Source organism: Thalassophryne amazonica, chromosome 18 (assembly GCF_902500255.1).
Source record: "Thalassophryne amazonica chromosome 18, fThaAma1.1, whole genome shotgun sequence".
Classification (NCBI taxonomy): domain Eukaryota; kingdom Metazoa; phylum Chordata; class Actinopteri; order Batrachoidiformes; family Batrachoididae; genus Thalassophryne; species Thalassophryne amazonica.
In genome coordinates this window covers 60,251,818-60,274,659 of record NC_047120.1, presented here as the reverse complement: position 1 = coordinate 60,274,659, position 22,842 = coordinate 60,251,818, and the positions used below count along the sequence as shown (strand labels likewise).

General features: G+C 44.5%; 1 protein-coding gene across 1 annotated transcript; it reads left to right on the top strand.

The window, feature by feature from the left end:
* Positions 1-113: 113 nt before the first annotated feature.
* lipf (lipase, gastric) lies at positions 114-20,798 on the top strand. Its single transcript, XM_034194410.1, has 11 exons — positions 114-177; positions 545-692; positions 13,647-13,761; positions 15,195-15,393; positions 15,833-15,942; positions 16,201-16,337; positions 19,646-19,792; positions 19,899-19,970; positions 20,066-20,134; positions 20,219-20,329; positions 20,493-20,798. The coding sequence occupies exons 1-11, from the start codon at positions 119-121 to the stop codon at positions 20,613-20,615; spliced, it is 1,290 nt and encodes a 429-aa protein (XP_034050301.1). The 5' UTR covers positions 114-118; the 3' UTR covers positions 20,616-20,798.
* The last annotated feature ends 2,044 nt before the right edge of the window (positions 20,799-22,842 follow it).

Here is a 22,842-nt window from a genome sequence, read left to right as displayed (position 1 = left end):
CATACTTTATATATGTACTATGTATGCATGTATGTATGTATGATTTAACCTGAAGCCCAAAAACAGGGTTAATAAATTGACTCCTACTTTTGACCAATCGCAGCCAGGGTTTATTGTGATGTCACGGTCAATCTCTTCCGTCTGTTTTGGGAATATCGGTGTAGAAAGAGCAAACCGGTGAGTTTCTTTGAAGCATATTAACAGTTAATTATCCGTTAATTACAGCTTTATTAGCAGTTTGTTAGCATAGAGTTGAATTGTGGCGCACTGAGCTGCTTTCGATAAGAAGGCATTTTAAAAATCTGAAATAAACGTATTTTTCTTTATTTTTTTGTTTCCTTCTGTCGATCATGAATATGAGATTGTTGATGTTTTTAATAATGTATGTTTTTGTTACGGCAGTCCTGTTTTCAACATGTTTCTGTGTTCATGATTAGACAGTGAACACATCACGTGTTTGTGTGTGTGTGTGTGTGTGTGTGTGTGTGTGTGTGTGTGTGTGTGTGTGCGTGCGTGTGTGTGTGTGTGCGTGTGTGTTTTGCAGGTCTATGATGTTGTGTGTGTCTGTGTGTGTTATTGCCCTCTGCGGTGTTGCGGCGGCACCAAACCGTTTCTTTACCATCTCGTCACAAATGGACCAAAGCTCTGCTCTCCTACGGCAGAAGCTTGACCCTGAAGTGGACATGAACGTCGTGAGTTTCAACTTTCTGAATGCTGCAGATAGTCCGACAACCAGCCCTGAATTGGGCCAGGTACTGGCCTCTCTCTCCTAGCCTGTGATTGATTGGCGGCAGAGACGCTGACATCAGCCATGTCAGCCTCACATTGATGTGGCACGAGCGCTGCTATCCTATTGGTCGTTTAGGAGTGGGAAATCTCACGCCAAAATGGAAGCCAGTATGGCCCAATTCATAGCCAGGCCGGTTGTAGGGCTATGCTGCAGATAGTATGTACTATACACAGTGGTGGGCACAATTCCGCTAATCTGCTGATTAGCGAAGCTAACTTTTTTGTTAGCTGATTAGCTTTTCATCTAACTTTGAAAACCATCAGTGCACAATTAACTTCCACCAAATTTAGTTCCAATAACTTTTAGACCGCTAACATATTTTTTACAGGCATAGTGAATAAAGCTTGAAGTTACACACATTTGTAAAGCCTGAAACCATACATTTTAGTGCCTGCCTGTTACATGTTTTGTAGCAGACAGACAGCTATGAAAGGTAGAGCTCAATCTTCTACCAGCAGAGAAGAGCTAGTTATTAGAGAGTAAGGAAGAGGAAAAAAAAATATATATTTTCACAGCCGTACAGACTTTCAGACGTATCACAGGAGTCATGCACAGCAACACAGTTTTGACTTATGGTTAAAATTTTAAACAAACTAATTCCGGACAAGTTATTGAAATTAACATCACCTTTGTCATTTTACAAAGTGAAAATATCACCTGTATGTTTTAGTTTTAAAGTAATGCACTAATTTTACAGACACACATGCTGAAAAGCATTATGGGAAAATTAGTTTCCTGTCATCAGTGGTTGGTTGGTATATGTAAAAAAAAAAAACAAACCAATGCACAAGTTACTGTAACGTGTGTGTTGGTTTTTTACAAATAAATCTGTATTTGTAAGCATGTAATTTTTTTCATTTGTTAAAAAAAGGCAATTTGAAAACTGAAAATTTTGTTAAGTGATTCAGCACTTTTAGCAAATGTGTTGCAATTAGTATTCACACTGCCATGAACACTGCCATCTACTGGATGGCTAAACCTATCACACAAATTTCAGATCAAAACCAACAGGAGCACGTGAGCGTTTAAATAGTAAGTTTGGCTGCTCCCTTGTTTTCACTCAGGGTTGCTACAGCAGATCAAAGGTGAATCTGCATGTTTTACACCGAATTGCCCTTCCTGACACAATTCCACATTACATGGAGAAATGTGACAGGTTTGGGTTTCAACCGGGAACATTTCGCACTGAAACCAAGCACACTAATTGCTTGGTCACCACCTATACCACATGACTGTTTGACTTAAAAAAAAAAGTGTGTGTGTGGGGGGGGGGACTATATTCAACTTAAAGAGGAAGTGTTGTAAGCTGCCCTCTGACTCAGAGACAAAGTGTGTGTTTGTCATTATTCAGTCTGTTTATGAATACAAAATAAATGAAGTCCATCTGCGTTTATCTCAGTTTCATAAACAGAAGCTTTTATTTGAGTCTTCGATTAGTTTTCTCTGGAATAAACTCAAAATAACACAAAAATAATTTATTTTTAATAAAAATTTGATCAAATTTTGAAATGGTTCAGAATTTTCTCCACTTTTAAATTAACAGTGACTGAGGGAGCTTGCTGTTTTCATGGATACGATACCTTATGGTGTTGTTATGTTGCTTCGAGGTGCATCTGGTTTGATGGATTCACCCAGAACAGCTTGTCACTTTTGTCAAAAATAAATAAATAATAGAGGGATAATTTATTTCAGAAGGAAATGTTTTCTTTTTTGAAATGCTCATTTGAGGAATTTGAGTTGGAGAAAAATTTGGTCCCTGTCAAATAAATATTGAGTGAGGAACAAAACAGAAGAAATTATATCTAAAATTATACACACATTTTGTCCAACCCAAATTTATTTGACAATATTTTGTTCAGATATTGTTCTTTTTGTTTTTTTAAATTATAGAGGATTTATTTACTTGATTCTGATTTTGTGAAATTGTTAAATCACTTTGAGCGGATCAATGTCAATTTTAGTTTCTGTTTTGAAAATGTTAGATTTGGATTTGTCAGTGCTGGAAATGCTCACAGAGTCTGTTTTTTATTTAAATATTTTGGTAATTTATGGCAAATTTCATATCTACAAATCCACCTGCTTTTAAATTATTCTTGTCAGACTTTAATTTATATCCTAAAACTTTTAAAAACTCTCAAAATAGAAAAAACCTGCAGACATTTGCATTACCTTAAGGATTTAATTTTTGTTCTATTAATTAATAAAAATTAAATTATAAATCAATTAAATTCAGTTAATCCAGCAGACCTGTAAGATAAAATAATTCATGTGGATTGGACTAATGGGACTCTGAGGTGCCAATAAAGTTTTTTTTTCAGTGCAGGTCAAAGGTCGTCACATGTCAGACTTTGACCTCCATATCAAGCAGCAGCAGCAGTCTGGACATCTGGGGATTATCAGCCCAGAGTCTGGCCTCACAGGCTACAGAAACAGGAAACTACTGTATGAGGGGCAAGTGTGTGCAGGTTTGCAGATTATAGGTTTTGTTTGTGGGTGATTCTATGGCAACGGAATTACGACGTGAAAATCTGGCCATATTTTAGCTCCCCATTAAAAATGTGCTCCGATTGTAATTCCGTTACCATAGACTCGCCCTTGTTTGTTTTAAATGATTCTTTACTGATGAAGGATTAGTTGCACTGGAACAGTATGGCTTTCATCTACAATAAAATGTTTCTGATTGAATGTTGGTGCTTCTCTGGTATGTTTAGATAAGAGACGATGGGCAGCACGGTGTCTTAGTGGATAGCACTGTTGCCTCACAGCAAGAAGGTCATGGGATCGAGTTCAACCTGTGGCCTTTCTGTGTGGAGTTTACATGTTCTCCTCGTGTATGTATCGGTTCCCTCTGGCTTCTTCCCACATCCAAAAGACATGCAGATTAGGTGAATTGAAAAGTTTAAATTGTCCATAGGTGTGCGTGCAGATGTGACCATATTTGTTTATATGTGACCCTGTGACAGACTAGCGTCCTGTCCAGGGTGCACACTGCCACACACCATATAATTGAAGTAAGCGGGTATAGAAGATGAATGGATAAGAGAAGGTAGGCTTCAGAATCAATAGTCTAATTTCTGATTATATATGGAGGACGTCTCGCTAATCCTTCTGCCAGGCTGTTGGAGAGCTCTGGTACTCGGGTTCTGATGGTCCCCCAGTCAGCCATGAAGAACCACCAAATCTCAGTGAGGCCATAAAAGACCTTCTCTCAGCAGGTGGAGATGATGTTCTTGCAGCACTGTAAAAGATCTTTGTGTCAATTTGGGACACAGGTATTTTTGCTACAGTATGTATACTGGAAGAAAGGACTTGTTGTCCCAGTCTGAAAGGAAAGGATCACCTCGTGTTACTCCGCTCTCTGTGCGGAGAAAGGTGCTGACAAGGATGATGCTTAACAGCATTCAGTACCCGTTACTTTCCACTCAGGGACTCGATCAGCCTGATTTCACATCCAAGAACTCAACTACTGAGCACATTCCAGTCCTGTGAGTACTCACAGAAGGGTCATTCCATATGAAAAGACCAAGGCTTCCAGTTTCATGGTCTCAGAATTGCTCTGTTTTTTTTATATTTTGTGGTATGAGGTGTAAGATGAAGATTGCACTTTGTTCCAGTTAAATACCTCCACCCATTCCGATTTTATAGGCTGTTGAAAAAGGGGGCGTGGCAACGTTAACTCTGTTATTGGTTTGTAAGCATTTTTAAGAGGCTCTAACTCAAAAACTAAATAAGATATCAATTTGATTTTTTCAGAATGTATTAACTCTGTCTTAAACTCTCAGAAAAAATGATTTTTACAAACATTAACTCTCCACTGGCCACACAGGATCAGGGTGAAAATTGAAATTTGAACGGTACTGAAGCAAAATCAGCCGAATATAGGCTCAATTTTCTCACATACCATTGAAGATAGTGCTTTTGCTTTTAGTTTTCTGGAAAGCACATGCCAGGGGCTTCCAAAGGAAGTGAACTCCGGACTGATGCTGTTATTTATTTCAGAGCAACGTTAACCCTTTTCAGCCTTGGTTGCCGGGTGGGGCACTTTTGGACCCCTTTTTTCACCATGTGGGTATCTTCTGATTTTCAAAAACTTTGTATCATCTAAAAGCCCTTGATATGTGCTGCTAGAAAAATTACACACTGATATAAAACAAACACCCCTACACATAGAATTAAAGTCCTCTTTTCAGGGTATATCACACTTTTTGCATATATTCTAATGTACAGTAATATGTACATAAATGTAAATAGGCTTGTCCAAATTTTGTGAATTGAGACCCAAGCAATGTGTTACTGTTGGAGCAAAGGGGACCCACTCAGTATGTGTTTGTACTATACACCAAAATGTCAAATTAATGTTAGCAAGCTTGCCAGGTGATAAAATTGATTATCATGAGTTGATGTCAAAGATGGTCTGTTCAGTGCAGTCAAAAACTTGCATGCTTCACCGATGTGAGCTATGTCCGGGAAATGAGGCACTTGTCTCTTTTCTAGAGGAAAGGTTGGCTGTGGCAGGGCTTGAGGAAATTAGATTCAAGCAAAGGGTTACCATTGACAGAACAACTATTGTAGAGCATGTTCTTGATTGTCAGGCCTACACTGAGAAGTTGGCTTCCATGGTTGATAAACTAAACACCCATCACTTTATTGCTAAGAATCAGGGGGCTTTTCTGGAAAAGCTAAAAACTAACGTGGGGGAAGATGAATGCATCATTCTGCTTGACTTTGCTGAGAATTACTCATTTGTAGTACAGGATGCAGCACAGGGTTACCACTGGGATAATTCCCAAGCAACCCTGCATCCCTTTACTGTGTACTACAAGATGAATGATTCCCTGCATTGTCGAAGCATCTGTGTAATCAGCAATCACTTGCAACACGACACAATTGCAGTTCATTATTTCCTCACTCAGGTTGTGCCCCTGATCAAAACAGGTATCCCGACAACTTTAAGCAAAGCATATTACTTCAGCGATGGGGCAGCCTCCCAATATAAAAATTTCAAGAACTTTTGCAACCTTCTCCATCACAAGGAAGACTTTGGCATGGAAGCAGAATGGCATTTTTTTGCCACTTCTCATGGAAAGAGTCCTTGCGATGGAATAGGGGGCACAATCAAGCGGGAGGCAGCCAGGCACAGTATGAAAGCAATTGCTTCGGGTCATATTCTTACTCCCCATGACTTATTTGAGTGGGCTCACGCAAATATCAAGGGGGTTGAGACAATTTTTGTTGAGAGTGAGGATGTTCAGAAGCACTCAAAGCAGCAGCTGAAGAGATTTGAGGGGGCTAAGAAAGTTCTGGGTACAAGGGATAACCACTGTTTCAGTGTAACTAGGAATGGTACCATTCTCGTCAAACGTTTGTCGGGTGAAGAGGAAGTTGGATTTGAGTGCGGTACCCCTATACCTGAGCCTCTAAAACTGGCAGACTGTATCCGTGGACATTATGTGGCCTGCTTGTATGATGGCCATTGGTGGTTGGCAAATATCATTGAGCAGTCTCAAGAGAATGACGATGTCAAAGTTTCATTTATGCACCCAAATGGACCAGCCTCATATTTCCACTGGCCTCGTAGGGTGGATGAATGCTGGGTACCTTTGACTCACATTCTCTTGATGGATGCTCCAGACACCACTGGACTTGGAAGAAACTATGTTTTATCTAGTCAAGAAGCTTCCAGAGTGCAGGCATGGTTTGACAGCCTGAAGTTGGCAACAGAGTAGAAGTCAGTATTTACAGCGTAGCCTGGCAAAATTGTGGGCTTTTTTTGTCCAGAACCAGAGGTACAAGGGTTGATTGTGAATAACAGAATGCATTAGGATGTTAACATAATTAGTTAGTTCAAGGTTTACATATTTTATATTTAAAAAAAATGAAAAAGAGCTGTTGTATTATTTATGCATTTTAGGTAACTGTGCACCATAACTCCTATGTATTGTGTACATTTATGTACATACGACTGTACATTAAAATATACGCAAAAAGTGTGATATACCCTGAAAAGAGGACTTTAATTCTATGTGTAGGGGTGTTTGTTTTATATCAGTGTGTAATTTTTCTAGCAGCACATATCAAGAGCTTTTAGATGATACATATATAGTTTTTGAAAATCAGAAGATACCCACATGGTGAAAAAAGGGGTCCAAAAGTGCCCCACCCGGCAACCAAGGCTGAAAAGGGTTAACATTGCTCTGAAATAAATAACAGCATCAGTCTGGAGTTCACTTCCTTTGGAAGCCCCTGGCATGTGCTTTCCAGAAAACTAAAAGCAAAGCACTCTCTTCAATGGTATGTGAGAAAATTGAGCCTATATTCGGCTGATTTTGCTTCAGTACCGTTCAAATTTCAATTTTCACCCTGATCCTGTGTGGCCAGTGGAGGGTTAATGTTTGTAAAAATCATTTTTTTCTGAGAGTTTAAGACAGAGTTAACACATTCTGAAAAAAATCAAATTGATATCCTGTTTAGTTTTTGAGTTAGAGCCTCTTACAAATGCTTACAAACCAATAACAAAGGGTTAATGTTGCCACGCCCCCTTTTTCAACAGCCTGCAATCTTCATCTTACACCTCATACCACAAAATATAAAAAACAGAGCAATTCTGAGACCATAAAACTGGAAGATGTTCTCAATTTGGCTCATTTCATATGGAATGTGTTGGGAAAGTGTAAGTACACAGACCCACAACAGGGGGCGCAAATGAACGGACAATGGAATAGGTCAAATAACAACACTTTACTGTTGCGAACGTGCACAACAAATACAACAGATTACACAATAGACCAGAGTCAATTCACAAAGGTGTCGTGTGGGCAGGCTCGAAGATAGGAGATGCCTGTCCAAAGCAGAACCGGAACCACACGATTTCCTCCGCCACCAGACCCCGGGAATACTGGAGCCGCCAAGTCCCGAACTCCCAGGTAGCCACTGCCTCCGCGTGTCGGACCTGGTACTGCTGGCGAGGAACAAAAACACAATTAAACGTGGGTGCGTCTGCACCCAGCAACCTGCACGGCAGGGAAGCTACCTCCACCTCTCGTTGGAGAAAAAGTCTGCTGTCACTCACAAAAATCACAAAGGGTTAGCAGTCAGCTGAGAATATTACCTTCCAGGTAGAACGATATCTCGGCAAAGAGGTGGAGACGTCGTCCTGCTGATATACTCCTGCCGATCAGATGATTGGTAACAGCTGTTGCAGGTGATGCGTGACAGCTGTCACCCTGGCTGCTCCTGTGAGGCGGCTGCACCCTCTGGTGCCTGGAGCCCGCACTCCAGACAGGGCGACCTCTGGTGGTGGGCCAGCAGTACCTCCTCTTCTGGCGGCCCACACAACAGGACCCCCCCCTCAACGGGCGCCTCCTGGCGCCCGACCAGGCTTGTCCGGGTGGCGGCGGTAGAAATCGGCCAGGAGGGCCGGGTCCAGGATGAAGCTCCTCTTCACCCAGGAGCGTTCTTCAGGTCCGTACCCCTCCCAGTCCACCAAATACTGGAAGCCCCAGCCCATCCTACGGACATCCAAAAGCCGGCGTACAGTCCAAGCCGGCTCGCCATCGATGATCCGGGCAGGAGGCGGTGCCGGGCCCGGAGTACAGAGGGGTGAGGTGTGATGTGGTTTAATCCGGGACACGTGAAATACAGGATGGATCCGCAGTGAGGCCGGCAGCTGAAGCCTCACTGCGGCTGGACTGATGACCTTCTGGATCTTGAAGGGGCCGATGTAACGGTCCTGTAACTTGGGGGAGTCCACTTTGAGGGGGATGTCTCTGGTGGATAACCACACCTCCTGCCCTGGCCGATACGCAGGGGCCGGGGTCCGCCGACGGTCTGCATGGGCCTTTGACCTCATCCGGGCCCTCAGCAAGGCAGAACGGGCGGCACGCCACACCCGACGGCACTTCCGTAGGTGGGCCTGGACCGAGGGCACACCGACCTCTCCCTCAACCACTGGAAACAAAGGAGGTTGGTACCCCAGACATACCTCGAAAGGGGAGAGGCCGGTGGCTGACGACACCTGGCTGTTATGGGCATACTCGATCCAGGCCAGATGGGTACTCCAGGCCGCCGGGTGCGCGGCTGTCACGCAACGCAGGGCCTGCTCCATCTCCTGATTGGCCCGTTCTGCTTGCCCGTTGGTCTGGGGATGGTACCCGGATGAGAGACTCACCGTGGCCCCCAGTTCCCGGCAGAAGCTCCTCCAGACGTGCAAGGAGAACTGGGGACCGCGATCGGAGACGATGTCTGTTGGGATCCCATGCAGCTGGATGACGTGGTGAACCAGGAGGTTCGCTGTCTCCTGGGCCGTCGGGAGCTTCGGGAGGGCCACGAAGTGGGCCGCCTTGGAGAATCGGTCCACTATCGTGAGGATGGTAGTGTTGCCCTGGGACGGCGGGAGGCCCGTGACAAAATCCAGGCCGATGTGGGACCAGGGGCGATGGGGCACGAGCAGCGGCTGGAGCAGACCCGAAGCCCTGCGATGGTCAGCCTTGCCCCTGGCACAGGTGGTGCAGGCCTGGATATAATCCCGGACGTCGGCCTCTAGGGACGCCCACCAGAAGCGCTGCCGGACAACTGCCACGGTTCTTCGCACCCCTGGATGACAGGAGAGCTTAGAGCCGTGACAGAAGTCCAGGACTGCAGCCCTAACCTCTGGTGGGACGTAAAGTCTGTTCTTCGGCCCAGTTCCGGGGTCCGGGCTTCGTGCCAGGGCCTCCCGGACGGTTCTCTCTACGTCCCAGGTGAGGGTGGCCACGATAGTGGACTCCGGGATGATGGGTTCCGGTGGATCCGACAACTCCGTTTTGACTTCATCTTCATGTACCCGGGACAAGGCATCCGATCTCTGGTTCTTGGTCCCGGGACGGTAGGTGATCCGGAAGTCAAAACGGCCGAAGAACAGTGACCAGCGGGCTTGCCTGGGATTCAGCCGCTTGGCGGTCCTGATATACTCCAGGTTCCGGTGGTCAGTGAAAACCGTGAATGGCACGGACGTTCCCTCCAACAGATGTCTCCACTCTTCAAGAGCCTCTTTCACCGCAAGGAGTTCTCGATTGCCGACGTCATAATTCCGTTCGGCTGGGGTCAACCTGCGGGAAAAATAGGCACACGGGTGAAGGACCTTATCGGTCTTCCCGCTCTGGGAAAGCACAGCTCCTATCCCTGAGTCCGAGGCGTCCACTTCAACCACTAACTGGCGACTAGGATCGGGCTGCACCAGAACGGGTGCAGACGAGAAGCGCCGTTTCAACTCCTTGAACGCGGCATCGCAACGATCCGACCAGGTGAAGGGGACTTTTGGTGAGGTCAGGGCTGTCAGGGGGCTAACTACCTGACTGTAGCCCTTAATGAACCTCCTGTAGAAATTAGCAAAGCCGAGGAACTGTTGCAGCTTCCTACGGCTAGTGGGTTGGGGCCAGTCTCTCACCGCCGCAACCTTGGCCGGATCAGGAGCGACGGAGTTGGGGGAGATGATAAACCCCAGGAAGGACAAAGAGGTGCGGTGGAACTCACACTTCTCGCCCTTCACAAACAGCCGGTTCTCCAACAACCGCTGCAGGACCTGACGTACATGCTGGACATGAGTCTCAGGATCCGGAGAAAAGATGAGTATATCGTCTAGATATACGAAGACGAATCGGTGCAGGAAATCCCGCAAGACATCATTAACCAAAGCTTGGAACGTCGCGGGGGCGTTTGTGAGGCCGAACGGCATGACCAGGTACTCAAAGTGACCTAAGGGGGTGTTAAATGCCGTCTTCCACTTGTCTCCCTTCCGGATCCGAACCAGGTGATACGCATTTCTAAGATCCAATTTAGTGAATATTCGGGCTCCATGCAGGGGCGTGAACACTGAATCCAACAGGGGTAACGGGTATCGATTGCGAACCGTGATTTCGTTCAGTCCCCTGTAATCAATGCATGGACGAAGTCCGCCGTCTTTTTTACCCACAAAAAAGAAACCTGCACCCATCGGGGAGGTGGAATTCCGGATCAACCCGGCGGCTAAAGAGTCCTGGATGTAGGTCTCCATTGATTCGCGCTCAGGACGGGAGAGGTTGTACAGCCTGCTGGACGGGAACTCAGCGCCTGGAACCAAATCAATGGCACAATCGTACGGACGGTGGGGGGGAAGGGTGAGCGCCAGATCCTTACTGAACACATCTACAAGGTCGTGGTACTCCACCGGCACCGTCCCTAGATTGGGCGGGACTCTGACCTCCTCCTTAGCCTGGGAACCGGGAGGAACCGAGGAACCTAAACATACCCGATGGCAGGTCTCGCTCCACTGAACCACTACGCCGGACGGCCAATCGATCCGGGGATTGTGTTTCAACATCCAGGGGAACCCTAAGATCACACGGGAGGTAGCAGGTGTCACAAAAAACTCGATCTCCTCCCGGTGATTTCCTGACACCACCAGAGTTACTGGTGGTGTCTTATGTGTGATTGGAGGGAGTAGGGAGCCATCTAGTGCTCGCACCTGCACAGGTGAGGTAAGCGCCACCAGAGGGAGCCCTATCTCCCTGGCCCATCTGCTGTCTAACAGATTCCCTTCAGAGCCCGTGTCCACCAGTGCTGGGGCCTTCAGGGTTAAATCCTCATAAAGGATTGTAACTGGGAGTCGTGTGGCAATATGGGTGTGTCCCACGTGAATGTCTCGGCCCACCCCTAGCCCAGTTTCTAGGGGCGGGCGTTGGTGTTTAACCGCTCGGGGCAGTCTCTTGCCTGATGCTCTATCGAGCCACAAACAAAACACGCTCCGCGGGCCAGCCTCCTCTGTCTATCTGGTGCCCTAAATGTGGCCCTGCTCGTGTCCATAGCTTCGTCAGCAGGGGGAGCTGTAACCACACGGAGCGTAGGGACCGTGGAGCGTGGGGAGGGCGGAACTCGGTCGGAACCGGAAGGGAGAGGGACGGCGCGTGCCCGGCCACGCCCTTCGTCTCGTTCCCGACGGCGTTCTTCTAACCGATTGTCTAATCGTATAACGAGATCAATAAGCCCATCTAAATCCCGCGGTTCGTCCTTAGCCACCAGGTGCTCCTTTAGGACCAACGACAGTCCGTTTATGAAGGCGGCGCGGAGGGCAGTGCTATTCCAGCCGGACCTCGCAGCCGCGATGCGGAAGTCGACTGCATAGGCAGCTGCGCTCCGGCGCCCCTGTCTCATTGACAGCAGCACGGCTGAAGCGGTCTCTCCTCTATTTGGGTGATCGAACACTGTTCTGAACTCCCTCACAAACCCATCATATGTCTGAAGGAGCCGTGAATTCTGCTCCCAGAGCGCGGTAGCCCAAGCGCGCCTCACCGCGAAGCAGGTTTATTACATAAGCTATCTTGCTAGAATCAGTCGCGTACATGACAGGACGTTGTGCGAAGACGAGCGAACACTGCATAAGGAAGTCCGCGCACGTCTCCACACAACCTCCGTACGGCTCTGGAGGGCTTATGTATGCTTCCGGGGAAGGTGGGAGGGGTCGTTGAACGACCAGTGGAACGTCACTGTTACGCACAGGGTCGACAGGGGGGAGAGCCGCAGCAGCGCCCTGAGGGCGCGCCTCCACCTGTGCGGCGAGAGCCTCCACCCTGCGGTTAAGGAGGACGTTCTGCTCGGTCATTAAATCCAACCGAGCCGTGAAAACGGTGAGGATCCGCTGCAACTCACCGATCATTCCTCCTGCGGGCGCCTGTGCGCCCTGTTCTTCCATTGGCCGTTCAACAGCCGGTTGACGCCCCTCGGGATCCATGACGTTGGCCGAGATATCCTGTTGGGAAAGTGTAAGTACACGGACCCACAACAGGGGGCGCAAATGAACGGACAATGGAATAGGTCAAATAACAACACTTTACTGTTGCGAACGTGCACAACAAATACAACAGATTACTCAATAGACCAGAGTCAATTCACAAAGGTGTCGTGTGGGCAGGCTCGAAGATAGGAGACGCCTGTCCAAAGCAGAACCGGAACCACACGATTTCCTCCGCCACCAGACCCCGGGAATACTGGAGCCGCCAAGTCCCGAACTCCCAGGTGGCCACTGCCTCCGCGTGTCGGACCTGGTACTGCTGGCGAGGAACAAAAACACAATTAAACGTGGGCGCGTCTGCACCCAGCAACCTGCACGGCAGGGAAGCTACCTCCACCTCTCGTTGGAGAAAAAGTCTGCTGTCACTCACAAAAATCACAAAGGGTTAGCAGTCAGCTGAGAATATTACCTTCCAGGTAGAACGATATCTCAGCAAAGAGGTGGAGACGTCGTCCTGCTGATATACTCCTGCCGATCAGATGATTGGTAACAGCTGTTGCAGGTGATGCGTGACAGCTGTCACCCTGGCTGCACCTGTGAGGCGGCTGCGCCCTCTGGTGCCTGGAGCCCGCACTCCAGACAGGGCGACCTCTGGTGGTGGGCCAGCAGTACCTCCTCTTCTGGCGGCCCACACAACAGAATGACCCACAAGGTATGCGTGAATTTGTTCCTTTGCAGCCTCTTGATTTTCAGGAAGTGTTTGATGTCATTGATGAGGCTGCTCTCTGGGACATCTAGAGAATTTTTGGGATCCCCAAGAAGTTCATAGTCATCATGTTCAGCCTGTATGCCGATACTGTGAGTGCTATGCAGAGGTGGGATGGAGTCTATGAATTCTTCCCAATGAATTCTGGCATTCCTCAGGGATGTGTTCCGGTTCATGCGCTGATCTGAATCAGATTCTTCTTTCACTGCTGGACATGTCACAGCATTTGCAGTGTTGTTTTAAAAGGCAGAGGATGCCTCTGGGGGATGTGGTTTATCTCTTGAAGGGTCCTGACCAATTTCTTAAAGTTTTACATAAAATTCCAACATTTAGTTCTGGTGTCTCAGACAGAGATCATTCAGCGGTGGGGTTACCCGGCAGAGGAACACCAGGTGGTGACAGATGACGGATACATTCTGACCGTCAACAGGATCCCACATGGAATTAAATTTACACCTACAGGTGAGAATACCTCCACAGTCACATGACCCTTTTATTCTGAAGGCAGGTCTTTTTTAACAGAAATCACTGGTACCCTCTGTAGGTGGATGTGAGGTTTCACTGTGTTAAAGGGAAAGTTTGACATTTTTGAACAGACGCAATTAACGGATGCTCACTAAATGTAAATACACTTTTTAAGATTATGCAGTTAACCACTTACCTTAACCTCCACTCCACTGGGTGGCGCTGCTATCCACCGAAACATTCCAAATCGATCACGAATCAGGAGCTCGAGATCCTCAGTGGAATGTGTTTGCGTTATTGCACCGATTCATTTTGGTTTTATTCTGAGTGAACTCATAACCATAAAACATCTAAATATACAACCAAGGTTGAAAAATGTCAACGTTTCCCTTTACGTTTATGAATAATGACTTATTTTTTCCCCACATTGTCATTAAAATAAACTTTAGAGAAAAAAAATGGATTTTTATGGGAATATGTGAAAATATAACAGCTGTAATGTTTAAAGCTAAATAAATAAAGTTGAAAGAATATAGGATTAAAATTCTAATATTATAATATAGTAAATAATGTAATTTTGGATTCTTAATAATAAAATATTATATAATAATATTCCTTCTTATTTATGCTAATATGTCAACTTTATTATTAAATTAAGAAACTTTCTGGGTTTCAAACGTTTCACAAAGAAAGCCTCCTTGATCCCTCTCTCAAACCATTTCTTCTCTCTGGCTAATATTTTAACTTCCTTGTCCTCAAACATGTGGTTAGTGAGAGAAGAAGAGAGAAGAAATGGTTTTAGAGAGGGGTCAAGGAGGCGTTCTTTGTGAAACGTTTGAAACCCAGCCTTAACCGGGGAGGGGGTCTGAGACATGCTTTATCCCCTGTTTACAATGGGGTACTCAGGTCAAAGGAGTTTCAGTCTTTTGTTCATGGTAATGAGTCATTCACGTTATCAGGAGAGTCATCAAGGGAGCCATCAAGAAAGGCATCCATGCCATCATTAGGAGGGACAACTGCCCTGTCATTAGGAGAGTGCTAACTAGAGCACAATAGTTGCTAATTAGAGCTATTGTTTAGTCACTAGCCTATAGCAGTCTGCCTCTCAGTAGGAGGGGTCTGGTTAGGTTTAAAACTCCAGCTTTTGTTGGCTTCTGTTCATTCGTCTCTACAAGAGTCAGACAGAAGTCAGACTTCCAGAGCAAGAATTTTAGCTGAGGAAGCTTCTGCGATTTGAAGCGAAACGTCCTCGCGTCAAGCAACCCAGTCCAGTCGAAGATTCAAGCTTCTCTACTATGGAAACCACCTGGACAACTGAGAGCCTACATAGAAACTGTTGTCATGATTTACACTTTTTAAAAATGTGCTGAAGATGAGCTTCTGGCACTGAGCGTGTTTTTCAGAGTGGCTTGTGTTTTCTGAGGTTGCAGGTACAAAGCTGGCAGTGTTGCTGCAACACGGCCTGCTGGCAGCAGCCAGTAACTGGATCACTAACCTGCCCAACTGCAGTCTGGGATACGTGCTCGCCGACGCTGGCTACGACGTGTGGCTGGGAAACAGCCGCGGAAACACCTGGTCCAGGAAACACCGCACGCTAAGTCCCAACGAGGAGGACTTCTGGAAGTTCAGGTTGCGTCATGTGACCTTAAATAACCCCCACAACCTGCATTTTAATCATTATCTAAGTTATGGCAGAGGAAAAGTAGGCGGGGCTAGACAGTTGGTGATGTCATGAATCATGGCATCACATTAATATGAATGTAGTTACTTACTTAGGGTACTTAGGGTTGATGGCAAATCGCGTTAGGTAACTCGGTTCCATTTCCATTAATTCAGGTCTGTACTCTGTCCTCCTTGTGTACTGAATGTCTGGTGTGTTTTTCTTTTCTTTTATTTTGTACTTTTCTGTATACCCATTGCTGTACAGCTCATTGCTCCTTTGGAGACATTGAATAAATAAAGTGAAAGTGAAGTAGTTTTAATCAAATTAACCAAAGCAACCTGATGAACTTTATGAGCTCACAACAAAGACATTTTGATGACATCCTCTTTGTCCCCGCCTCCATAGCTATGACGACATGGCTCTAAAGGATCTTCCCGCCACCATCGATTACATCCTGAAGGTCACGGGTCAGGATCAAATCTATTATATCGGGCATTCTCAGGGGACGACAATTGGTAAGCTGTCACACAATAACCAGCCTGATCCAGAACCAGATATGGATTCAGGATCCTTGGACGCAGAAAAAGTTTGCACTGTTTTAATTTTTATTTCTTCCAGTTTAATATCTCAGAATTCTGACCCCCAAAAAATCATTTTCCTGTAAACTTTAATGTTTTCGTCAATCGTGACATTATCATATTCAGACTTTGTTTAGTTTTTTTTTGTTTTGTTTTGTTTTTTTTACTAATGGTTATATAATGCTTTTTTCTCAGGGTTCATAGCATTCTCCAGGCTGCCTGAGGTAGCCAAGAAGATCAAGGTGTTCTTTGCCTTGGCACCTGTGGCAACGGTGTCATTCACGCGAAGTCCAATGACTAAACTTGCCATTGTGCCAGACTTCCTGGTCTGGGTGAGTTTGACTTGGCCGAGGGTCACCCATTTGGGTCTGGTCTACTTGAGGTTTCTTCCTCAAATCATCAGAGGGAGTTTTTTCTTACCACTGTCGCCTGTGTGCTTGCTCTAGGGGTTGGTAAGGTTAGACCTTACTTGTGTGAAGCGCCTTGAGGCAGCTTTGTTGTGATTTGGTGCTATATAAATGAAATAAATTGAAAATTGAATTGACTTCTTCACAAAAAGTATTAGCTATGAGCGCTAACTGAAACGTATTCACTAAATGTGCTAATCCTGATCTGCTTCAGTAAAAATGGTCCCAAAGCCAGATTGTTCTACTTAACGGCTGGTTGTAAGAAAAGACTTGAGTTCTATAAATACACTAAGCCAGCAAACTTCACCAGTTAGCATGTAGCTTGCTTTGTGACGTTAGATATTTGTGAATAAGCTGTTTATGATGATTAGCTGTGTGTGACGTTATTCATTTGTGAAGTTAGCTATGAATGATGACTATCTGCTTATGAAGATAAGACATTTGTGATGCTAACCATTTGGCATGTTAGCCATTTGTGAGGATTAACCACTTATTATGATTCTGTTTTTGACAATTAGCCATTTATGATGATTAGTTGTTTGTAACATTAGCTATTTATGAGGATGAGCTGTTTGTTATGATTAGCCGCTTGCTACAATTAACCCTTTGTGATGTCAGCCGTGATGTTAGGTATTTGTGAGGAACAGCAACATGTAATATTAGCTGTTTGTGACTTTAGGTGATGATTATCCACTTTTTTAATTGTCTGTTTGTGACAATTAGCTGCTTGTGATGGCTAGACATTTATGAATATGACCCTTTTTATGATTAGTTGTTTGTGATCTTAGCCATTTGTTAGGATTAACCACTTATTATGATTGGCTGTTTGTGGTAATTAACAGAGTATGACAATTAGCCATTTGTGAAGCTAGTTATTGGTGATGATTAGCTGTTGTAATTATTAGCCACTTATTTTGATTAGCCTTTTGCAATTTTAGGCATTACGTGGGCTGTTTGTGACAATTCACCCAAATATGAAGATGATCACTTTTTGATGTTATCTGTTTGTGATGATTAGCTACTTACTACAATTAACAGTTTGTGATGTTAGCTGTTTGTGATGATTAGCTACTTACTACGATTAACAGTTTGTGATGTTAGCTGTTTGTGATGATTAGCTACTTACTACGATTAACAGTTTGTGATGTTAGCTGTTTGTGATGGTTGGTTAGTCAGTTATGATTAGCCACTTATTACAATTAACCATTTGTGATATTAGCTGTTTGTGATAATTAGCTACTTACTATGATTAACAGTTTGTGATGTTAGCTGTTTGTGATGGTTGGTTAGTCAGTTACAGTAGTGTTCAGAATAATAGTAGTGCTATGTGACTAAAAAGATTAATCCAGGTTTTGAGTATATTTCTTATTGTTACATGGGAAACAAGGTACCAGTAGATTCAGTAGAGTCTCACAAATCCAACAAGACCAAGCATTCATGATATGCACACTCTTAAGGCTATGAAATTGGGCTATTAGTAAAAAAGTAGAAAAGGGGGTGTTCACAATAATAGTAGCATCTGCAGTTGACGCTACAAACTCAAAACTATTATGTTCAAACTGCTTTTTTAGCAATCCTGTGAATCACTAAACTAGTATTTAGTGGTATAACCACAGTTTTTCTTGATTTCTTCACATCTGCGAGGCATTAATTTTGTTGGCTTGGAACCAAGATTTTGCTGGTTTACTAGTGTGCTTGGGGTCATTGTCTTGTTGAAACACCCATTTCAAGGGCATGTCCTCTTCAGCATAAGACAACATGACCTCTTCAAGTATTTTGACATAGCCAAACTGATCCATGATACCTGGTATGCGATATATAGGCCCAACACCATAGTAGGAGAAACATGCCCATATCATGATGCTTGCACCACCATGCTTCACTGTCTTCACTGTGAGCTGTGGTTTGAATTCAGAGTTTGGGGGTCGGCTCACAAACTGTCTGCGGCCCTTGGACCCAAAAAGAACAATTTTACTCTCATCAGTCCACAAAATATTCCTTCATTTCTCTTTAGGCCAGTTGATGTGTTCTTTGGCAAATTGTAACCTCTTCTGCACATCTTTTATTTAACAGAGGGACTTTGCGGGGGATTCTTGCAAATAAATTGCCTTCACACAGGTGTCTTCTAACTGCCACAGCACTTACAGGTAACTCCAGACTGTCTTTGATTATCCTGGAGCTGATCAATGGGTGAGCCTTTGCCATTCTGGTTGTTCTTCTATCCATTTTGACGGTTGTTTTCCATTTTCTTCCACGTGTCTCTGGTCATTCTCTGATCTCTCTCTCTCTTTCTACAATGATCAGTCTCTGATCATCAATGTCTTGAATGTCCCATTTTCCTCAGGCTTTCAAAGAGAAAAGCATGTTCAACAGGTGCTGGCTTCATCCTTAAATAGGGGACACCCAGTTCACACCTGTTTGTTCCACAAAATTGACAAACTCACTGACCGAATGCCACACTACTATTATTGTGAACACCCCCTTTTCTACTTTTTTTTTACTAATAGCCCAATTTCATAGCCTTAATAGTGTGCATATCATGAATTCTTGGTCTTGTTGGATTTGTGAGAATCTACTGAATCTACTGGTACCTTGTTTCCCATGTAACAATAAGAAATATACTCAAAACCTGGATTAATCTTTTTAGTCACATAGCACTACTATTATTCTGAACACTACTGTATGATTAGCCACTTATTACAATTAACCGTTTGTGATATTAGCTGTTTGTGATGATTAGCTACTTACTACGATTAACAGTTTGTGATGTTAGCTGTTTGTGATGGTTGGTTAGTCAGTTATGGTTAGCCACTTATTACAATTAACCGTTTGTGATATTAGCTGTTTGTGATTACCCACTGATTGTGATTGCCTGTTTTTGACCACGTATGATGATTAGCCGTTTATGACATCAGTTGTTGCACGATGCACAAAGTCACTACATGAACACTTTCAGCTCTGCATGATGGCACAAATAAAATGCTTTTTTAGTTTCCTCATGATGCTAGTTGCACAACACTTTAGTAGCTAATGAACTGTCAATCACAGGACAGTGACGCTCAATTTTTCCGCTTTTATTGATTATTCATTAACTAATTCAGGTATTGATTTTTTTTTCTTTATTGTGATAGTGTGCTGATCAGATTGATATTTTCATTAATTGATGAGCCTCGTTGTTGTTGGTAGTGATTGGCTGATGGACTGATTGACGTGTCATTGAACCTGTCTCTCAGGATCTCTTTGGTAGGCGGAACTTCCTGCCTCAGAATTACATCATAAAGTGGTTGGCCGAAAATGTCTGTGCAAAAGAGTACCTAAGTGAGATCTGTGGAAACATCTTCTTCATCCTCTGTGGCTTCAATGAAAAAAACCTCAATATGGTCAGAGTCCAAAACGTCGGCAGAGCTTGTCTCCATCCACATGAAAAAAAAAACTGCCAGTTTTTCATTTTCGTTCTGCTGAGAAACTCATTTCTTTGATCTTCAGACTCGGACTCCCATCTACACCACACACTGTCCTGCTGGAACCTCAGTCCAGAATATGCTCCACTGGGCCCAGGTAACCTGGAAAAACATCCAGTCTTCCTCAGATGTCCTCTGATCTGACTAAACACACACAGACAGACATTTTCAGGTGATCTGTTTCTTCCTCAGGCAGTGCACAGCGGGAAGCTGATGGCGTATGACTACGGGCCTGCAGAAAACATGAAGCATTACAACCAGGTGAGATAAATAGGGGTTAAAGGTGAGGTGACCTTTTGACACTTTGGACTCCGGTGACAGTCACCTCCTTTGTCTTTGTCTCAGTCCACTCCTCCTCACTACAACGTTCGGGACATGAAGGTTCCCACAGCTCTGTTTTCTGGAGGTCACGATACGCTGGCGGACCCCAAAGATGTGGCCATCCTCCTCACTCAGGTCAGTGCTGTGAGCCGAGAAAGCCAATGATGATAGGTCACAGTACAACGTCTGCTGAGGTTTTCTTGAGTGGGTGGGGTTTAAGGTCTTCTGGGATGGGTTTAAACCTGAAATCCACCTTCAGTGACGGGACATCTGTGTCCACCTGTTTGTCTGTTTGCAGATGTCCAACCTGATCTATCACAAGCACATTGACCACTGGGAGCACTTGGACTTCATCTGGGGCCTGGATGCTCCACACCAGATGTTCTCCATTATTCTAAATCTGATGCATGAACATCAGTAGAAGGCGCAACTGAGCACCTCAGACATTTAGTCAGAGATGTGAAAATATTGAACTTGTCAATAATTTAACCCTTTGTACAAGCAATTCTATTAATTTTTTTTTTTCTGCCATGTCATTGTGTTAGCTGGAATGTGGGACATTCTGGCAATTCTAACATCATTAAACTAGAACACTGCACTCAGAGCGCAAACCTCCGCCAACACTAATTTACAATTCCACAAATTTTTACCTTGGAAAAAAATTTAAAGGTCAAAGTCATGTTAGAAGTGGCTTTTCATAAGCTAAATTAGATATGCTGAAATGTCAGGAGGATGTATTTAGTTGATGCACTTGAATCTTTTTTTTGTATGCGGTGTTGTCAGGTTTTTTTTTTTTTTTTTCAAGTTTTTCGGTTTATGAATTCTTTTTCAGATATTTTTAACAGTACCTTGGTTATCTCTGCTATGCACAATTTATCATTGCTTTTGGCTGTCAGGCTGGATGGTCAGGAATTGCTGGACACAAATGCACAGCTCGAACAAACAGCTCTGGTTTTTAGAAGGCTTTACTGAAGTGGGTAGCAGAGCTCGGTACACGAGTAGGCAGTCAAAGAAAAGCAGCAGTACAAAAATCATCAGGCAAAAAGGCGTGGTTGATGCAGCAGACTGGAGGTCAAGAACATACAAGGAGGCAGGCAGGACTATGGAACACAGGTACAGAGCTGGAATGAACGCACAAGGCAGAACAAACTGGCCAGTGAGCTTATATAACCCCAGGTGACAATCAGCAAATCAAAAACAGGTGTGCATGGAAAGCACAAGAACAAGGGCATGGCCAGAGAGAGAGGGAAACACCCATCACCAAGAACCAAGAGAAAGACAAGAGAAGGAGACACAGAGACCTAAACAGAAAAACCCAGCAAGAGAATAAACACACAAAACCAAACATACGAAAAATTAACAGATCAAAAGAAAGAAATAACAGATAACCAAACAAAACTCACCCATAACAGAAAAAAATGAGTGATTGAGGCACGTTTGATTGAGATATAATGCAAAATGTCAATTTTATTTATGTACAGTGAGGAAAATAAGTATTTGAACACCCTGCGGTTTTGCAAGTTCTCCCACTCCACATGGAGTCTGAAATTTTCATCTTAGGTGCATGTCCACTGTGAGAGACATTAAAAAAAAAAAAAAATCCAGAAATCACAATGTATTTTTTTTAAAAATAATTTATTTGTATGTTACTGCTGCAAATAAGTATTTGAACACCTGCCAACCAGCAAGAATTCTGGCTCTCACAGACCTGTTAATTTTTCTTTAAGAAGCCCTCTTATTCTGCACTCTTTACCTGTATTAATTGCACCTGTTTGAACTTGTTACCTGTATAAAAGACACCTATTCACACAATCAATCACACTCCAACCTGTCCACCATAGCCAAGACCAAAGAGCTGTCTAAGGACACCACGGACAAAACTGTAGACCTGCACAAGGCTGGGATGGACTACAGGACAACAGGCAAACAGCTTGGTAGACGACAACAACTGTTATTATTTATTAGAAAGTGGAAGAAACACAAGATGACTGTCAATCTCCCTCAGTCTGGGATTCCATGCAAGATCTCACTTTGGGGTAAGGATGATTCTGAGAAAGCTCAGAACTATACAGGAGGACCTGGTCAATGACCTGAAGAGAGCTGGGACCACAGTCACAAAGATTACATTAGTAACACATGATGCCGACATGGTTTAAAATCCTGCAGGGCAGCAAGGTCCCCCTGCTCAAGCCAGTACATGTCCAGGCCCGTTTGAAGTTCACCAGTGACCATCTGGATGATCCAGAGGAGGCATGGGAGAAGGTCATGTGGTCAGATGAGACCAGAATAGAGCTTTTTGGAATCAACTCCACTTACCATGTTTAGAGGATGAGAACAACCCCAAGAAAACCATCCCAACCGTGAAGCATGGGAGTGGAAACATCATACTCTGGGGGTGCTCTTCTGCAAATGGGACAGGACGACTGCACCGTATTGAAGGGAGGATGGATGGGGTCGTGTATTGCGAGATTTTGGCAAACAACCTCCTTCTCTCACTAAGAGCATTGAAGATGGATCATGGCTGGGTCTTCCAGCATGACACTGACCCCAAACACACAGCCAGGGCAACTAAGGAGGGCCTCCGTAAGAAGCATTTCAAGGTCCTGGAGTGGCCTAGCCAGTCTCCAGACCTGAACTCAATAGAAAAT

What these genes read in the sequence shown, in the direction of transcription:
- lipf (XM_034194410.1), top strand. Translation starts at nt 119, where the DNA reads ATGTCACGGTCAATCTCTTCCGTCTGTTTTGGGAATATCGGTGTAGAA. An exon ending in CTGAAGTGGACATGAACGTC is followed by an intron (nt 693 to 13,646) that starts GTGAGTTTCAAC and finishes CTGGTGTCTCAG; the next exon opens with ACAGAGATCATTCAGCGGTG. An exon ending in ATGAAAAAAACCTCAATATG is followed by an intron (nt 19,793 to 19,898) that starts GTCAGAGTCCAA and finishes TTTGATCTTCAG; the next exon opens with ACTCGGACTCCCATCTACAC.